The sequence below is a fragment of the Balaenoptera musculus genome, chromosome 11 (assembly GCF_009873245.2).
Source record: "Balaenoptera musculus isolate JJ_BM4_2016_0621 chromosome 11, mBalMus1.pri.v3, whole genome shotgun sequence".
NCBI classification, from domain to species: domain Eukaryota; kingdom Metazoa; phylum Chordata; class Mammalia; order Artiodactyla; family Balaenopteridae; genus Balaenoptera; species Balaenoptera musculus.
In genome coordinates, this window is record NC_045795.1 from 98,269,387 (window position 1) to 98,284,347 (window position 14,961).

The window sequence follows — 14,961 nt, forward strand, 5'->3', positions numbered from 1 at the left end:
TTTTTTTAGAAATCATGACCCATGTATATTTTTAAATCATCAAGAGCAAATAAGTACAATTTCTAAACAACAAAGACTTTAAGAGTTTTGCAGACACTGTGTGTTCCCATCCCCTTTTGAAAATATATTAGCTTTTTTTTTTTAGGTAGGGCACACAGTTCCTCGTGTCCTTGTTTAAGAATAACAGACAAGAGTTGCAAACTGTGAATCCATTCTGCTTCTCATGAACTGAAAGTCACTGCATGGTGTAGTCAGGAGATCTTAGACTCTATGAAAGGCATTCTACAGAGAGCCGTCCAACAATTGGAGGATTCTGGAGGGACTTAAATGCCTAGCTGGAGAGTATAGTTTTGATCTAGTAGCCACCGAAGAGTCTCAGCAAGAGAAGTGATATTCCTAAAATCATGTTTTAAGAAGAGATTCTACCGTCTTTGTCCAAGGATATGTGCTCGTGTACATCATGAATAAAGAACCTAGCCTTACAGAATAGTTAAGTAAGGAAAATTGTGTCCATTAGGAAAGGATCTGTATCTTTATACTGAAAGAGTCATAATATTATTTCTCTACTTAGCAAAGTACCTTTAGAATACTTACAACCTTCCAAAATGTAATGTGTACAAGACCACATATTATATAATTTACTTAAGAGGTGTTATATGTTTTATGACAGGTTGTTGCAGTGCTCAAATTCATTGTGATAGTATCTTTTTTTTTTTTTGATAATTTAAAACACATTTTTCCCCTTTAAGAAGGTTGAGATGTTTGTAGAGGAAAAAAAGCTCCTACGTTTTATAAGCTGCTTATACTTGTAACACAGATTAACTTCCCTGCACATAAAGGGAATACTGGAAAACTCTTGCATGATTAAATATGCCCCTAGGGGATTAAGTTTTTCCACATATTTTTCAAGCCAGAGCTATTAATAATGTTTCAGCCTTAAACTTGCTGTACATCCTGATTATGGGGGAGGCCTTCACTCATTCTGCCCTTGCTGTTAGTTTTTTCACTGTCCAGGTTTGTAGCTCTACAAAATTAGCTGTGGAAACGTAGGCTTGAAATCTCAGAGAATAATTAAGGTCTGACAAAGTGCCATCTCTGGAGTTACTCCAAATTTTTTTTCAAAGTTTTTGCCCGTTTTTCACTCCCACGTCGTCGTCTTTTTTTAACCTTACTGGAAACCTAGCACAAAGTAGCTGTTTAATTAGTTTAGTAGTTCACTCAGGAATAAGTGATCACTGGATTGACCTAGGATTATCATACTAAATGAATTAAGACAGAAAGAGAAAGACAAATACCATATGATATCACTTATGTGGGGTCTAAAAAAAAATACAAATGAACTTACTTACAAAATGGAAATAGACCCACAGGCAGAGAAAACTAACATATAGTTACCAAGGGGGAAAAGAGAGGAGGGATAAATTAGGAGTTTGACATCAACATATACATACTACTATATATAAAATAGATAACCAACAAGGACCAACTCTATAGCACAGGGAATTATACTCAATATTCTGTAATAACCTGTATGGGGAAAGAATCTAAAAAAGAATATATATATATGAATCACTTTGCTGAATACCTGAAAGTAACACATCATAAATGAACTATATGTCAATTAAAAAATAAATTAAAAAAATAAAAAATAAAAACAGCACTATTAATATCATGCCTCTTAAAAAAAAAAAAGTAAGTTCACTAAACACACAGCATTTAGCATTTCAAAAAAGATCACTTACTTTCTACGCACATTTTTCCTGAGATAACATTCTGGTTTGTAAGGACTCCCATAATTACTGAGGAATTCAATTATTAAGTGCCTTTTTATCCAGGCATTGGATTGTCAATTAATTTACTGTGGCTAATCAGCCAAAGACTGTACTTCGTTAATGCCTTGGGGCGTAACAGTCATCCCCTGCTCCTCCAGCTCTCCACGGTTCTGTCTCTGTCCCTCCAGCCTGCAGGTCTTTCCTCACGAGCCTGAGGTCCCTTCATCGCTACTCACTAGCCCCTCAAATTCTTTGACCCTTTCTGGCCAGTCCTCAAGCTTATTAGATCGGTCCTTAACTACCTTTCTCCCCAAACTTATATTTTCTGTCCTGAGCAGGGGCTTTAGATTGTTTAGCGCTCTTCATGCACTGCTGATCAGCTGCCCTTCTCACATTCCCCACCCAGCTGCCCCAGACTGTCATCACCCACCTCAAGCTCCATGTCCCACTCCATCCCCTTTTCTGGCAGCAGATGACCTTGCTGCCTGCTGTTCAGACCCTAGAGTTCCTCGGCCCCCAGTTCCCTACTCTCCTAACTTAACACTTCAACTGCTTTGCTGGTCCCTACCTACACATTTCTGTGTCCGGGGCAGAGCCACCCCTCGCTTCTAGCTCCAACTTCTTCATTAGGACTTTAGAGTTCTTCTTCCTCTTCTTCTGAGAACTTTCTCCAGCACTGAAGAAAAAAATAAAAATTAAATTGAGATTTTAATATTATTTGACTAAGTAATATGTGCACATGGTTTTAAAAATTCAAGTAGTGTAGAAGAATGTACAGAGGCAACTACTTGATGTCAGGGGTGTGTGAGTGTGTGTGTGTGTGTGTGTGTGTGTGTGTGTGTGTGTATTCTTCCAGAGATGATATATGCAAAAACAAGCCTATGCATATGTGCATTGCCCTTTCTTCCTCTCTCCTCCTCCACCTTTATTTTAAAAATATTAACACTAGACACATGGTCTGGACATTGCTCTTTAATATATCTCTGTCTTGGAAATCAGTTTATGTTAGTACTATAGAACTACCTCATTCTTTTTTTTTTTAATCTTTATTGGAGTATAATTGCTTCACAATACTGTGTTAGTTTCTGTTGTACAGAAGGTGAATCAGCCATATGCATACATATGTCCCCATATCCCCTCCCTCTTGCGCCTCCCTCCCACCCTGTGGTCACAAAGCACCCAGCTGATCTGCCTGTGCTCTGCTGCTGCTTCCCGCTAGCTAACTATTTTACATTCGGTAGTGTATATATGTTGATGCTGCTGTCACTTCACCCCAGCTTCCTGCCCCCCCCCCCACCGTGTCCTCAAGTCCATTCTCTACGTCTGCGTCTTTATTCCTGCCCTGCCACTAGGTTCATCAGTACCATTTTTTTTTTCTTTTTTTAGATTCCATATATATGTGTTAGCACTACAATGAGGTATCACCTCACACCGGTCAGAATGGCCACCATCAAAAAATCTAGAAACAGTAAATGCTGGAAAGGGTGTGGTGAAAAGGGAACCCTCCTACACTGTTGGTGGGAATGTAAATTGATACAACCACTATGGAGAACAGTATGGAGGCTCCTTAAAAAACTAAAAATAGAACTGCCTTATTCTTTTAATGGATCCTGATTATGTCCTTGATTGTAAATATACCACAATTTAGTTAATCAGTCCCCTTTAAAAGGGTAGTTATTCTTAATCTTTTGTTGCTGCAAACGGTGTTGCAGTGAGTGTCCTTACACATCAGTCTTTGTGCCCATGCAAGCAGGGTAAAAGCAGGAATGGTGTGGGCATGCTGCTTAAGAGTCAACATTCTCATCATCAGGTTTTCTTTAAAATGTTCACTGTGTAAACGAAAAGATAATTGAATATTGAAGAATATTGAAAAAAAGGGAATCACAGTTCCCCAACCCTCAACAACAACAAAAAGTCTTTGAAAAGTCTTTGAAGTGGAATTGCTGGATTGAAGGGCTTATACGTGTTCATTTCTGAATGGAGAAAAAAATTTTCTAATTCTTTTTTCTATATTGTGTGTTATTGCTTCTCCAACCTTTCTGTTCATGTGTTGATTTCTTAGATTTATCTTCAATGTCTGCTATCTTTTTGAAACTTTCATCTCTTTATTTATTCTGAGTTTTGAGAGAATTTCCAAGGCATTATGGTTCGGTGTTTGCTTTCTGCAGTTCACAGTTCTTATGATAGTTGAATTTCTAAACGTGATAGTCATTTTTTTTTTTTGTGGTTTGCTTTTAAGTAGTCATATGTTCTTACATTGTTCTCAGAAGACTAGTGGTCTCCTATCTTTTGATCTTTTTGTTGAAGGACAACATGTATATGAAAACATGCTTGATAGTTTTTCACAAAGTATACCTTCGTAACCAGAACCCAGATAAAGGAACAAATATTACCAACATCTCAGGACCTCTCCTGTGCACCATTCCAATTACAGTCCTTCAATGGATAACCACTCTCCTGACTTTTACACCACAGATTCATTTTTTTTAAAAAACTTTATGTAATTGTAATCCTGTAGCACATACTGCTTCTCCCTTCTATTTTTTAACATTATGTTTGTGAGAATTATGTATATTGTTGCATGTAGTTGTCTGTGTTTTTATTTCTGTATGTTATTCCATTGCATGAATAAACCACAGTTTGTTAATTCATTCTACTGTTGATGGACACTTGAGTAGTTCCTAGTTTGAGGCTATCATGAATAGTGCTGCTATGGATACTTTTGTTCAGGTCTTCTGATGCACATATGTATATATTTTTTGTTGGATGTATATATCTAGGAGTAGAATTTCATGATCACAGGGCATATACATGTTAAACCTCTAAAACAGTTATCTCATTTTGCCTTCCCATGAGAATACTGGTTGTTCCACATCTTTGCCAGTACTTGGTATTTTTTGTCTTTTTCATTTTAGCCATTCTGGTAGGTATGAAGTAGTAGTTCATTGTGGTTTTAGTTGTCATTTCCCTGATAACTTGTAATGTTGAGCAACTTTTCATATGTTTATTGACTATTTGGGCAACTTCTTTTGTGATATGCCTGGTGAAATTCATTTTTACATTAAAAAAAAATTTTTAAATGCATTTGACTGGCTGGTAGGCCACATTTTCCACCCTTTTGTCCCCCCCGCTTTCCCTTTATCCTTAAAAAAATTTTTTCTTGGCTCTTCTCTTGACTATTATTTTTCTCCTAAAAAGTGAACTTTAGAATCAGCAACCTCAACTCTTCTAGAAGTTTTAGTGAATTTGCATGTAACTTACTTTGTTTGAGAAATACCATCATCTAAATTGGAAGATGATATTGTCATTCTTTCTAAGAAAGAGAAAATAATAAATCCTAAGCCCTCACAGTTTTTTGCCTACCATGTTGATTTTTCCCATATTTAATTTTTAATTCTAGCTTTAGTTCCATTTTTGACAAGTGATTATTAGAAGTGAAACTCTCTTAATATGCATTTAACGCCTACAGCCCCCTTAAATACATCTATATGTATAATTATCTTACAGGTTCTTGATCAGTATGAACGAGAAGGATTTAATTTCCTGGTGAAGGTGTTTAATTCTTCACATTCCTTCTTAGAGGATTTGACTGGTCTTACGTTGCTGCATCAAGAGACCCAGGCTGCTGAGGTAAGACTAAAACAAGCATTTTGTTCAGAAGACTGATGTGTTTCAAACCTGTTTGATAATCGGATTTATGGAAAAGGAAGGAAGCGGTTCATTACATTTTTTCCTTAGAACAAAATCGCTAAGTAAGTCTGCTAGTTATCAGAAAATGAACCTTCTGCAGTTGCTGGATGATGCAGTGTGCAGGTTATTGTGTGGTAGGTTCCAGATGTACGAAATTGCTGATAAAGGAAGTACAGGTTATTGATTTCCAAGCACCTCTGGTCCTTACTGAACAACAGCATGCCTGTGGCCCTTGGAGAGTCGGCTGTGATGTCCATACATCAAAATGCAAGTCAGGGAAGACATTGGACTCTGGCCATGTCTTTGATTTCACAACTGAGCCCATCTTTGTAGGCCACGGAACCTCGCCACGAAATGGCTTCCTCAGTGACAACCTAAGAGAGTTTGGTTTTGCTTGTCATTTAGAATATTTTGCAAATCGTAATTTCCTGGGTTGCTACCATTGTGTGTGTGTGTGTGTGTGTGTTTTAAGACTGGAATTACAAAATAGATTATCATTTTGCTTTTCCAAATGCTCACTGTTCTTAGAAAAAGTTACGCTGTGTATGTGTGGCACCGTTGGGTCACTTGGCCAAACAGACAGTTCCTCAAAATGGATGAATGAGATTAAATGAGATTAAACCAACATCTCCCCCTGCCATTCCCTACCCACCTGCACCCCCGACTCCACCCCACCCCCACCCAGTAGCCTAGGTAAAGAAGCTCTTAGGAAAAATGTGGCCTGTCATAGCGTTTCCGTAAGCTGTATAAGGAAAACCTTGAGTGCCTGTATCCTATCGGAATGGAACACTTGCAAAGTTACCATCAGTTCCATAGTAACTGATGTTGAGAGTAACAGTTCCTCTGTTGAGTAACAGATGTTGAGTAACATAGTTCATTGATTTCTGCCTGGGGTTTTGTATGCTCAACATTGGGGGAAGCCCCAGTGGTCAGTGAGTGATGGTCAAGCCCAATACTGCGCTAGCTGGTGGTGAAAAGGCTGGTGTTTGGAAGACTGGAACTAGCACTGAGTATAGGAAAACCATGTAGAAATAGCAGAATGAAATCTTGTGAAGCTTTCAGCAGACTGGAGCAAGAGTTTCAGCCACCCCAGAGAATCATGAGAGTGCTCCTGTAGTGCTAGACTTAGAGCTGAAACTGATTCTTCTTTGACTTGCTTTGGTGTCCTCTGGGCATTCAGCAGATGCAATCTTCCACTTATGACCAATAGTTAGACCCACATAGGGTGTCTTAGCTTCATTTTCAGGAGATGAATGGCATCTCTACAGGACTTTAAGAGATGTTGAGATTTTCCTCAGAGCTGTGATTGGCTTCCCAGACACGGTTCAGAGTATCATGTTGATCATGGCTGCCATTTTTTTCTTTTGAGCAGCGCTGATGGCAAGGGAAAAATAACTTACGGGTCTTTTCAACCACGCAGTCATTTGACTAGTTGGCTGGGAGAATTTTTCCACCCAGCTAGAAATAATTCACATACTTCTCTTTAACTGCCTAGAAGAATTGCAACTTGAAATTGATCCCACGCTTCACTCTTTAAAAACAGAGCAGATGCTAGGATAATGGGCAGATTCCTTCATTAAACCTGGCTTGTTTTGCGTTTTGGTTGGTCAAACATTTGTAGTCTTTTCAAAGACCCAGAAGGAGAAGGGGAAGCTTGAGAGCAGTAGCAGCTAGGTGGTAGGGCGGAAGGGGGTGTGATGTCATCCGCAAGCCTTAGCTTTCTTTCTGAAGTTCTCCTCTGTTAAATTACATTTATAGTTTTGGAATGATAAGTTACACATCACATTTTAGATTAGAGATGGTAAACTGGTTGGCCTATGAGCCAGATATGGCTTACAGGTGTGTTTTGTTTGGCCTACCCTATGTGTTAAATTCTGAATAAAGCCAACATTTAAAAATTATGCGTTTTACCTAAAAATATGAATGTTCCCATTTCCAGCTTCTTTGAAAAATCAGATCTGGCAACCCCAGGCCTGCATTCCTTAATAGTGATGTTAGCTGGAGCCAAGAAGAAAATTTTATAGATAAATAATGCACTTGATACAAAGTTTTAAAGGCATAAAAATATCCTGTGTGGAAAGGAAACCTTCCTTCTGCACCTGTCCCTTAACACCCAGTTCTCTTCCTGGAGACAAACACTGCTGTTAGTTTCTTGCCCAAAGGTATTCTTTAGGTGAGGATGCTCTGTTTAGAAGATGTTCTTCACAGTATGGAGGTTCCTTAAAAAACTAAAAATAGAACTACCACACGACCCAGCAATCCCACTACTGGGCAGATACCCTGAGAAAACCATCATTCAAAAAGAGTCATGTACCTCAGTGTTCACTGCAGCTCTATTTACAATAGCCAGGACATGGAAGCAACCTAAGTGTCCATCAACAGGTGAATGGATAAAGAAGATGTGGCACATATATACAATGGAATATTACTCAGCCATAAAAAGAAATGAAATTGAGTTATTTGTAGTGAGGTGGATGGACCTAGAGTCTGTCATACAGAGTGAAGTAAGTCAGAAAGAGAAAAAGAATTACCGTATGCTAACACATACATAAGGAATTAAAAAAAAAAAGGTTATGAAGAAACTAGGGGCAGGACAGGAGTAAAGACGCAGACCTACTAGAGAATGGACTTGAGGACACGGGGAGGGGGAAGGGTAAGCTGGGACAAAGTGAGGAGTGACATGGACATATATACACTACCAAATATAAAATAGATAGCTAGTGAGAAGCAGCCGCATAGCACAGAGAGGTCAGCTCTGTGCTTTGCGACCACCTAGAGGGGTGGGATAGGGAGGGTGGGAGGCAGACGCAAGAGGGAGGGGATATGGGAATATATGTATACGTATAGCTGATTCACTTTGTTATAAAGCAGAAACTAACACGCCATTGTAAAGCAATTATACTCCAATAAAGATGTTAAAAAAAAAAAAAAAGATGTTCTTCAGTTGATGACCCTTATTGGTATTGGAATTTGCAACTCCTGTCTTAGGAAAGGATTATTCTTTTTTCTTAAAAAGCTCTAAATAGGACTGTGTTTTAAAAAGATAATTCTCACCAGCAGACCTCAGAGCAACAAAAATCATTGTCTTGCCTATTTTACTTTACTGTGAAAAATGTGTGTGTAAATAAATAAATATGAATATCAAAAAATATACACATAAACACTGTGTAAAGGTAGTGTTTTGATTTGCATAGTTGATTCCCAGTGCATTTACAGATGTTCAGTAATAAAAATACAAACGTCTGCGTCCCATATAGAAAGGTCCCAACTTATTTTAGCAGTGCAATCAGGAATGCCCAATTAATTCTCATCTTGGGCTAACTGTTTTCACCCATCAACACTGGAATTGCAAAAGATATGTGTCAGTATCATTTGATACATTGTTTACAAAATATGTATTTGTACAAATACTAGCTTAAAAAAAAAAACCTTTACTGAACATCTTTTGAAAACTTGGTAGCAAGGCGCTATGCTAGTGACTGAATACAGAAGTTAATGAAATGAGCTCACAGTCTAGTGTGCGAAGCAGAGACGTAAATAGTGAACTCTAGTATCATCAGAAATGTTTTAGTCATTTATATATTAGGTGCTGAGGGAGCAGTGGAAGTTACTTTACTGTGGGGAAGTTACTCCCTGGGGGAGTAGGGATGTCAAGGAAAACTTCCCAGGGACCAAATATTCCATTTAGTTTTAAAGGATGAGTAGGCGCTCTCTAAAAATAAGAGTTGGATTTGGTCAGGGAAAGTGTATGGAAGGAGTCGGACAGGAGAGGAGGGCCAGGGCATCCTAGGGATAAAGGACTCAGAGGCCAGGAGTCTTTAGTGTGTTACTCAGGTTGTGAGCATTTAGTTGGGGTTACCTGAAATCAGATAATGTACTTTTTAGTAACAATTTTATTGACCTATAATTCACATACCATGAAATTTACCCTTTAAGAGTATACAATCCAGTAGTTTTTAGTGCATTCACAGAGTTGTTATGCTACTGTTATTCCTAAGTTTAGTACATTCTCACGCCCACAAAAAGGAACTCTGTACCCATTGAGCTGTCACTCCTTATTCCCACCTGCTCCTTCCAGCCCTGCTAACCACTCATCTCCCTTCTGTCTCGATGGATTTGCCTATTCTGGACATGTCACATAAATGAAACCAAACAATGCATGGCCTTTGTGTGTGATGTCTGTAACTTAGCATGATGTTTTCTAGGTTCATCCATATTGTAGCAAGGTAATTCTTCTCAGTTTAAAGAAAAAAAATGTTTGGATGCTATTAAACTTTTTCCTATCCCTTAACACCTGTGGTCTATCTCCCTAAATATATCCCCTTTATGAAGGATGAATACAAAGGTGATCCCGCTAGAGACTACAAATCCCTTTATTTTCATAGAAAGGGGCACAGAGAGAATGGATTGAGAGAGATATTCAAGACAGAATCATCCAGATTTAGTGAGATTGACCAGTGCAACCCAGTTTTTTGCACCCATCTCCCTTCCATCATCAAGTATACAAAAATGATTGCCATTATTTTAGTCCAGGTTACTAGCTTAATGATAGTGCTGTTGAGATTAACAAATTGCCAGGTTGGTTTCTGTTGGAGGAGGGGTCGAGGAGCAAGGTGCAGAGTGGGGACTGGCAGTGGGGTGGAGGGGGTGCCAGACTCACAAAGGTAAGTTTGTCTTGGGGTGTGATGATTTTGAGGTAGTGGAATAAATGAGTGAAAACGACTAGATGGTATTAGAGATAGGATGGAGATAGAGTTTGGAGAAAAAGAACAGAGCCGGTAGATTGATTTTGCAGATAAAATTATTCTGTTTCATTTAGCGCAATGAGGAGAAGCTATAGAGCTAGGATGCAAGAAAAATACTTAAATGAGAATTATATTAATTTTATCTCGAGCTGTAGGTTAAAAAATTTTAAATACCCCCATCAGAAATGTTTTTGGTAATGCTAACATTTCATAAGGAAAGGGTATTGGACAGAGATTCGTGTTCTTTGTAGCCCATCTAGCTGCCAAACTGTAGGTGCATCTGCCCGTGAGGTATTAAAAGACCCCACTCAGCTTTTTACCCTCGTAAAATGTTGCTGTCTGAGTAGGGAATTTTGCATGGAGTTCTGACCTTTCCTTTCAAGACCCTTATTGAGAATGGGTTTGGGTATTTGGAGATTGACCCCAGGTCCATATGGCTCCTAGATGGCTGTTTATCCCAGTTGGAACCAAAGGAAGTGGCCTTAAAGTTGATGAAACACAAGATATCCAAGTCACGAAGCTGTTGAAGTGCTCACCAAATACTGTTTAAATTGCTGAATTTGTTGAAGAAAGTCTTAGTCTAAACCAAACATGTGAATGACTTAGCCATCTTTTCATAAAATGTGCTGTGACTTATCTTCTTAGGGTTATTTTTCATCAAGTATCAGTTCACATGTACTGATTTAGTTCCAACTGCGAGTTCAACATTGTGCTGTGGGAAACCCCAAATAATTTTCAAATTCTATCTAACCAGAGAGAAAACACTGATTATAAGTGTCAATGAAACAAGCTATATTGGTATATCCTTGAGATACTCAAATTCCAAAATTCCATGACCCAACTTTCCTGAAATATTTCATTCTCATTCTTGAAAGTTTGCAAGTTTCATGACTCCAAGATTAATTTTAGGCTATGTTTTCTCCCCTTGACTGATGCTGTATCATACAGTTATGTTTTTAGGATTACAGTTACAGCATTCTTTCAAAAGAATTGCATTTTTGCTAAGCAGAACTTGCTTTCTGCAGAATTGGGGATTAATGAATGATCATTTGTAAAGTAAGTTTAGCACACCAGCTATAACATAGGATGTAAAATCATAAACAGACTAGAAATGAACAGGGCTGGGCCGATGGGTTGATTTTTGAATTAAAACTCAGATTTTGACTCATCCACTACAGAATACACAATTCTAGAAAATAAAATGCCCATTTCTCTCATAGCAGGAAAGTCATATGAAAAACATTATAGTCATGTGATACGACTTCATTGGCATGACAGTTTACTATTTAGCAAAGTAAAGAGCACAATTAACAAGTGTTTCTGCTGGGACTTTTGCACTTACACTGAGTTTTTGGCCTCTCCCCCTTACAGCTGGTTTTGATTTGGTTCCCGTGGAATATTTTTGTTTTGTTTTGTTTTGTATTTAACAACAGTCAGATATTTATGTACAGCTTCATCAAGAGCCTCCGATGACAAATATGCCTTTGGAGGCCAGTAGAAGCTGTGGGAAACCCCCGTGTCAGCACTTAAACCTGTTTCCAGTGCAGAGAAATCACTCTGGGGACTGACCTAGCCTGCTCGTGAATCCACTTCTCTTTTCCCAAGCCTTCTGCTAGCCCACTTCCAACCTGCACTGGCCCATCCTGAGACTGTATCCTGCCTTGATTTTTCCTTATGGAGCAATCCCTCAAGACACAGCTTTGGCTTTCTTTCCTTAAGTGAGGGGGGAAAGGCAGAAACAGCAGGCAGAAAGCCATTTAATTCTTACATTGGAAACTAGAGCCTGGTTTTTGAAATAAGGCTTGGCAGTATCCCTTCAGAACTCACTTTATAAAATGAGTCACTTCTATTTGCTGTCAGAGCTATCTACATGGATTTGAGATGTTTAGTTAAGTTGGTATTAGGGAAAGATCCAGTTGGAGGATGGACAGTGAAGCCTGGGCAGAGTTCCCCACCCTTTAGAAGAGGAATCTTGGATGGTACAGTCCTCTTGGAGGTCTGTGGGAGAGAGAGGGGAAGAACCATAAATGCTGAGTTCTAACAGCTAATATTAAGAAATAGAACATGGGAACTGCATCCTCCTTACATTTTAGTCCCTCTTCTGCTAGTGTTCTCACGAGTACTTGAGTCATGAGAACATTTTGTGCATCAGTTTACCAAATTAAAGTAAGGAGATTGAACCAAATGTGAAATCCTTTTTAGCTCTAGTAATTCAGTGATTTTGATTCAGTATACCTGGTATGACCAAGAAGTAAAAAGATGGCCAATTTTTATATCAAAATGTTTTCAAATGCATCAGACTGATTCCTTTTTATACATTATACAAATATTCTCTAGTATCTTTCATATCTGGCTGTCATTGCTAGAAACAGTTCTGGTTGCATTCTTCTGAGACTTAGATCTACCTGTACTTTGAACCTTTTAATCACTTCTCATACTTGGTATTGGTTGGTTTGTGTAGCAGTATATAAATCCAAAATGGTGCAATCTGGCCAAATAACTTATTCTCCAGACTTCGGTACTGAGGACTTTTGGCTTCTTCATAAACTCAAGTCTCCCCTCACTTTAATTAAATATGTTTATAAAACATGCCACTCACTACCTTTTCATACAGCTTCCAAAGACAGACTCCAGAATCCTGTAGTTTTAAGTAATGGCAGCATCCTTAGAATGTTAAATGTATAATATGTGAGGAGCTTGTCTAAAAATCGGCCATATTACACCATAACATTCATAGAGTGTATGAGTGCCTGAACCCTGGCTTGGTCAGAGGCCTGAGTTCATAGCCCAGCTCCAACAAATGACCAGGACTGCTCTGTTCACCCTTACGGGTTGTGCAGGGCAGAACCATGTGCAGTGGCCCTATGTGAGACCTTGGGTCATTTACTTCAGTGAGCTTCATTTTCCTTATTTGTACGATGGGATCAGTAATTTCTACTCCTCACAGTTACTGTGAGCATTAAATAAGAAAGCACCTAACAAAAAAGACATTAATTGGGCTCCATCAAAATTTAAATCTTTGTGCTTCAAAGGATGCTATCAAGAAAGTGAAAAGACAGCCTACAGAATTAGAGAAAAAAGTTTTTTGCAATTCATTTATCTGATGAGGAACCGGTATCCAGAATATATAGGCAACTCTTACAACTCAATAATATAAAGACATCTAGCTCAATTTAAAAATGGGCAATGGATTTAAATAGCCGTTTCTTGGGACTTGCCTGGTGGCGCAGTGGTTAAGAATCCGCCTGCCAGTGCAGGGGACACGGGTTCGAGCCCTGGTCCGGGAAGATCCCGCATGCCGCGGAGCAGCTAAGCCCGTGCACCACAACTACTGAGCCTGTGCTCTAGAGCCATGAGCCACAATTCTTGAGCCCACGTGCCACAACTACTGAACCCTATGTGCCTAGAGCCCCTGCTCCGCAACAAGAGAAGCCACCGCAATGAGAAGCCCATGCACAACAACGAAGAGTAGCCCCTGCTCGCTGCAACTAGAGGAAGCCCGTGTGCAGCAACGAAGACCCAACGCAGCCAAAATAAATAAATAAATAAATATATGTATATTATTTAAAAAAATAAATAGCTGTTTCTTCAAAGATGTACAGATGTCCAGTAAGTCCATGAAAAGATGCTCAGCATCATTAGCCATCAGAGAAATACAGATCAAAACCACTGTGAGATACCACTGCACACCCACTAAGATGGCTATAATCAAAAAGATGACAGTAATAAGTGTTGGCGAAATGTGGAGAAATTGGAACCCTCACTCACTGTTAGTAGAAATGTAAAACGGTGCAGTCACTTTGGAAAACAGTCTGGCAGTTCCTCACAAAGTTAAATAGAGTTACCATAGGGTTGTGCTCTTCCACTTCTAGGTATGTAAGCAAGAGAAGTGAAAACATACGTTCACACAGAAACTTGTATGCAAATGTTTATAACAGCATTATTTATCATAATAGCTAAAAGGTGGAGACAACCCACAGGCCCATCAACTGGTAAATGGATCAATATAATGTGGATATTACATTTGGAATCATAATGGAACGTTATTTGGTAATAAAAAGGAAAGACAGCTACAACGCGGATGAAGGTTGAAATTATACTAAGTGAAGGAAGCCAGTCACAAAAGGCCACATATTATAGTATTTCATTTATATGAAACGTCCAGAATTTAAAAATCCGTAGAGTCAGAGAGCAGATTAGTGGTTGCCGAGGAGTGGGCGTGGGGACTTGGGGGGAAAATGAGGAGTGACCACTTATGGGTAAGGGTTTCTTTCTGAGGTGATGAAGTGTTCTAATCTTGGGTTGTGATAATGGTTGCACACTGTGAATGTACTAAAACCAATGAATTATACACTTTAATGGGTGAATTGTGTGGTAATGTGAATTACTTCTCCATAAAGATGTTTTAAAAAGAAAAGAAAGCAAGCGCACAGCCCCAAGGCACATAGCTGGGGCTCTCTGGGCTTCTGCCTCCTCTCCTTTCTCTGTCCAGTTCCTGGTGGTAGTGGTGATTTTCTCATGGTGACAGTGTGCTCGCTGTTTGTAGGAATGAACTTGGTGTAGATGCAACAGTGATTTCTCATGTTCTTATTGCGTCTTAGTTTTCAAAGCCTTAGTCTCTGTGCACCTCATTTAACCCTTTCCTGCAACACGGATAGCCAGTAAATACTCTGTTGGGGGTGGGATGCTAAAGGGGCCCACTGACCAAGTGCCTCCCTTGTGGGCTTTCTGGGAGAAGATTGTCAAAATGTCAG

General features: G+C 39.1%; 1 protein-coding gene across 6 annotated transcripts in view; it reads left to right on the top strand.

The window, feature by feature from the left end:
- Positions 1-14,961, top strand: part of ATG7 (autophagy related 7) — a 334,957-nt gene that overhangs the window by 204,824 nt on the left and 115,172 nt on the right. For all 6 annotated transcript variants that reach the window (XR_005021712.1, XM_036867771.1, XM_036867769.1 and 3 more), the window contains one exon: positions 5,280-5,402. Coding sequence is in view for 5 of the 6 variants with exons in the window: in XM_036867771.1 (XP_036723666.1) it covers positions 5,280-5,402 (123 nt within the window). In the remaining variant the exon portion in view is untranslated. The remainder of the gene's footprint in view (positions 1-5,279; positions 5,403-14,961) is intronic.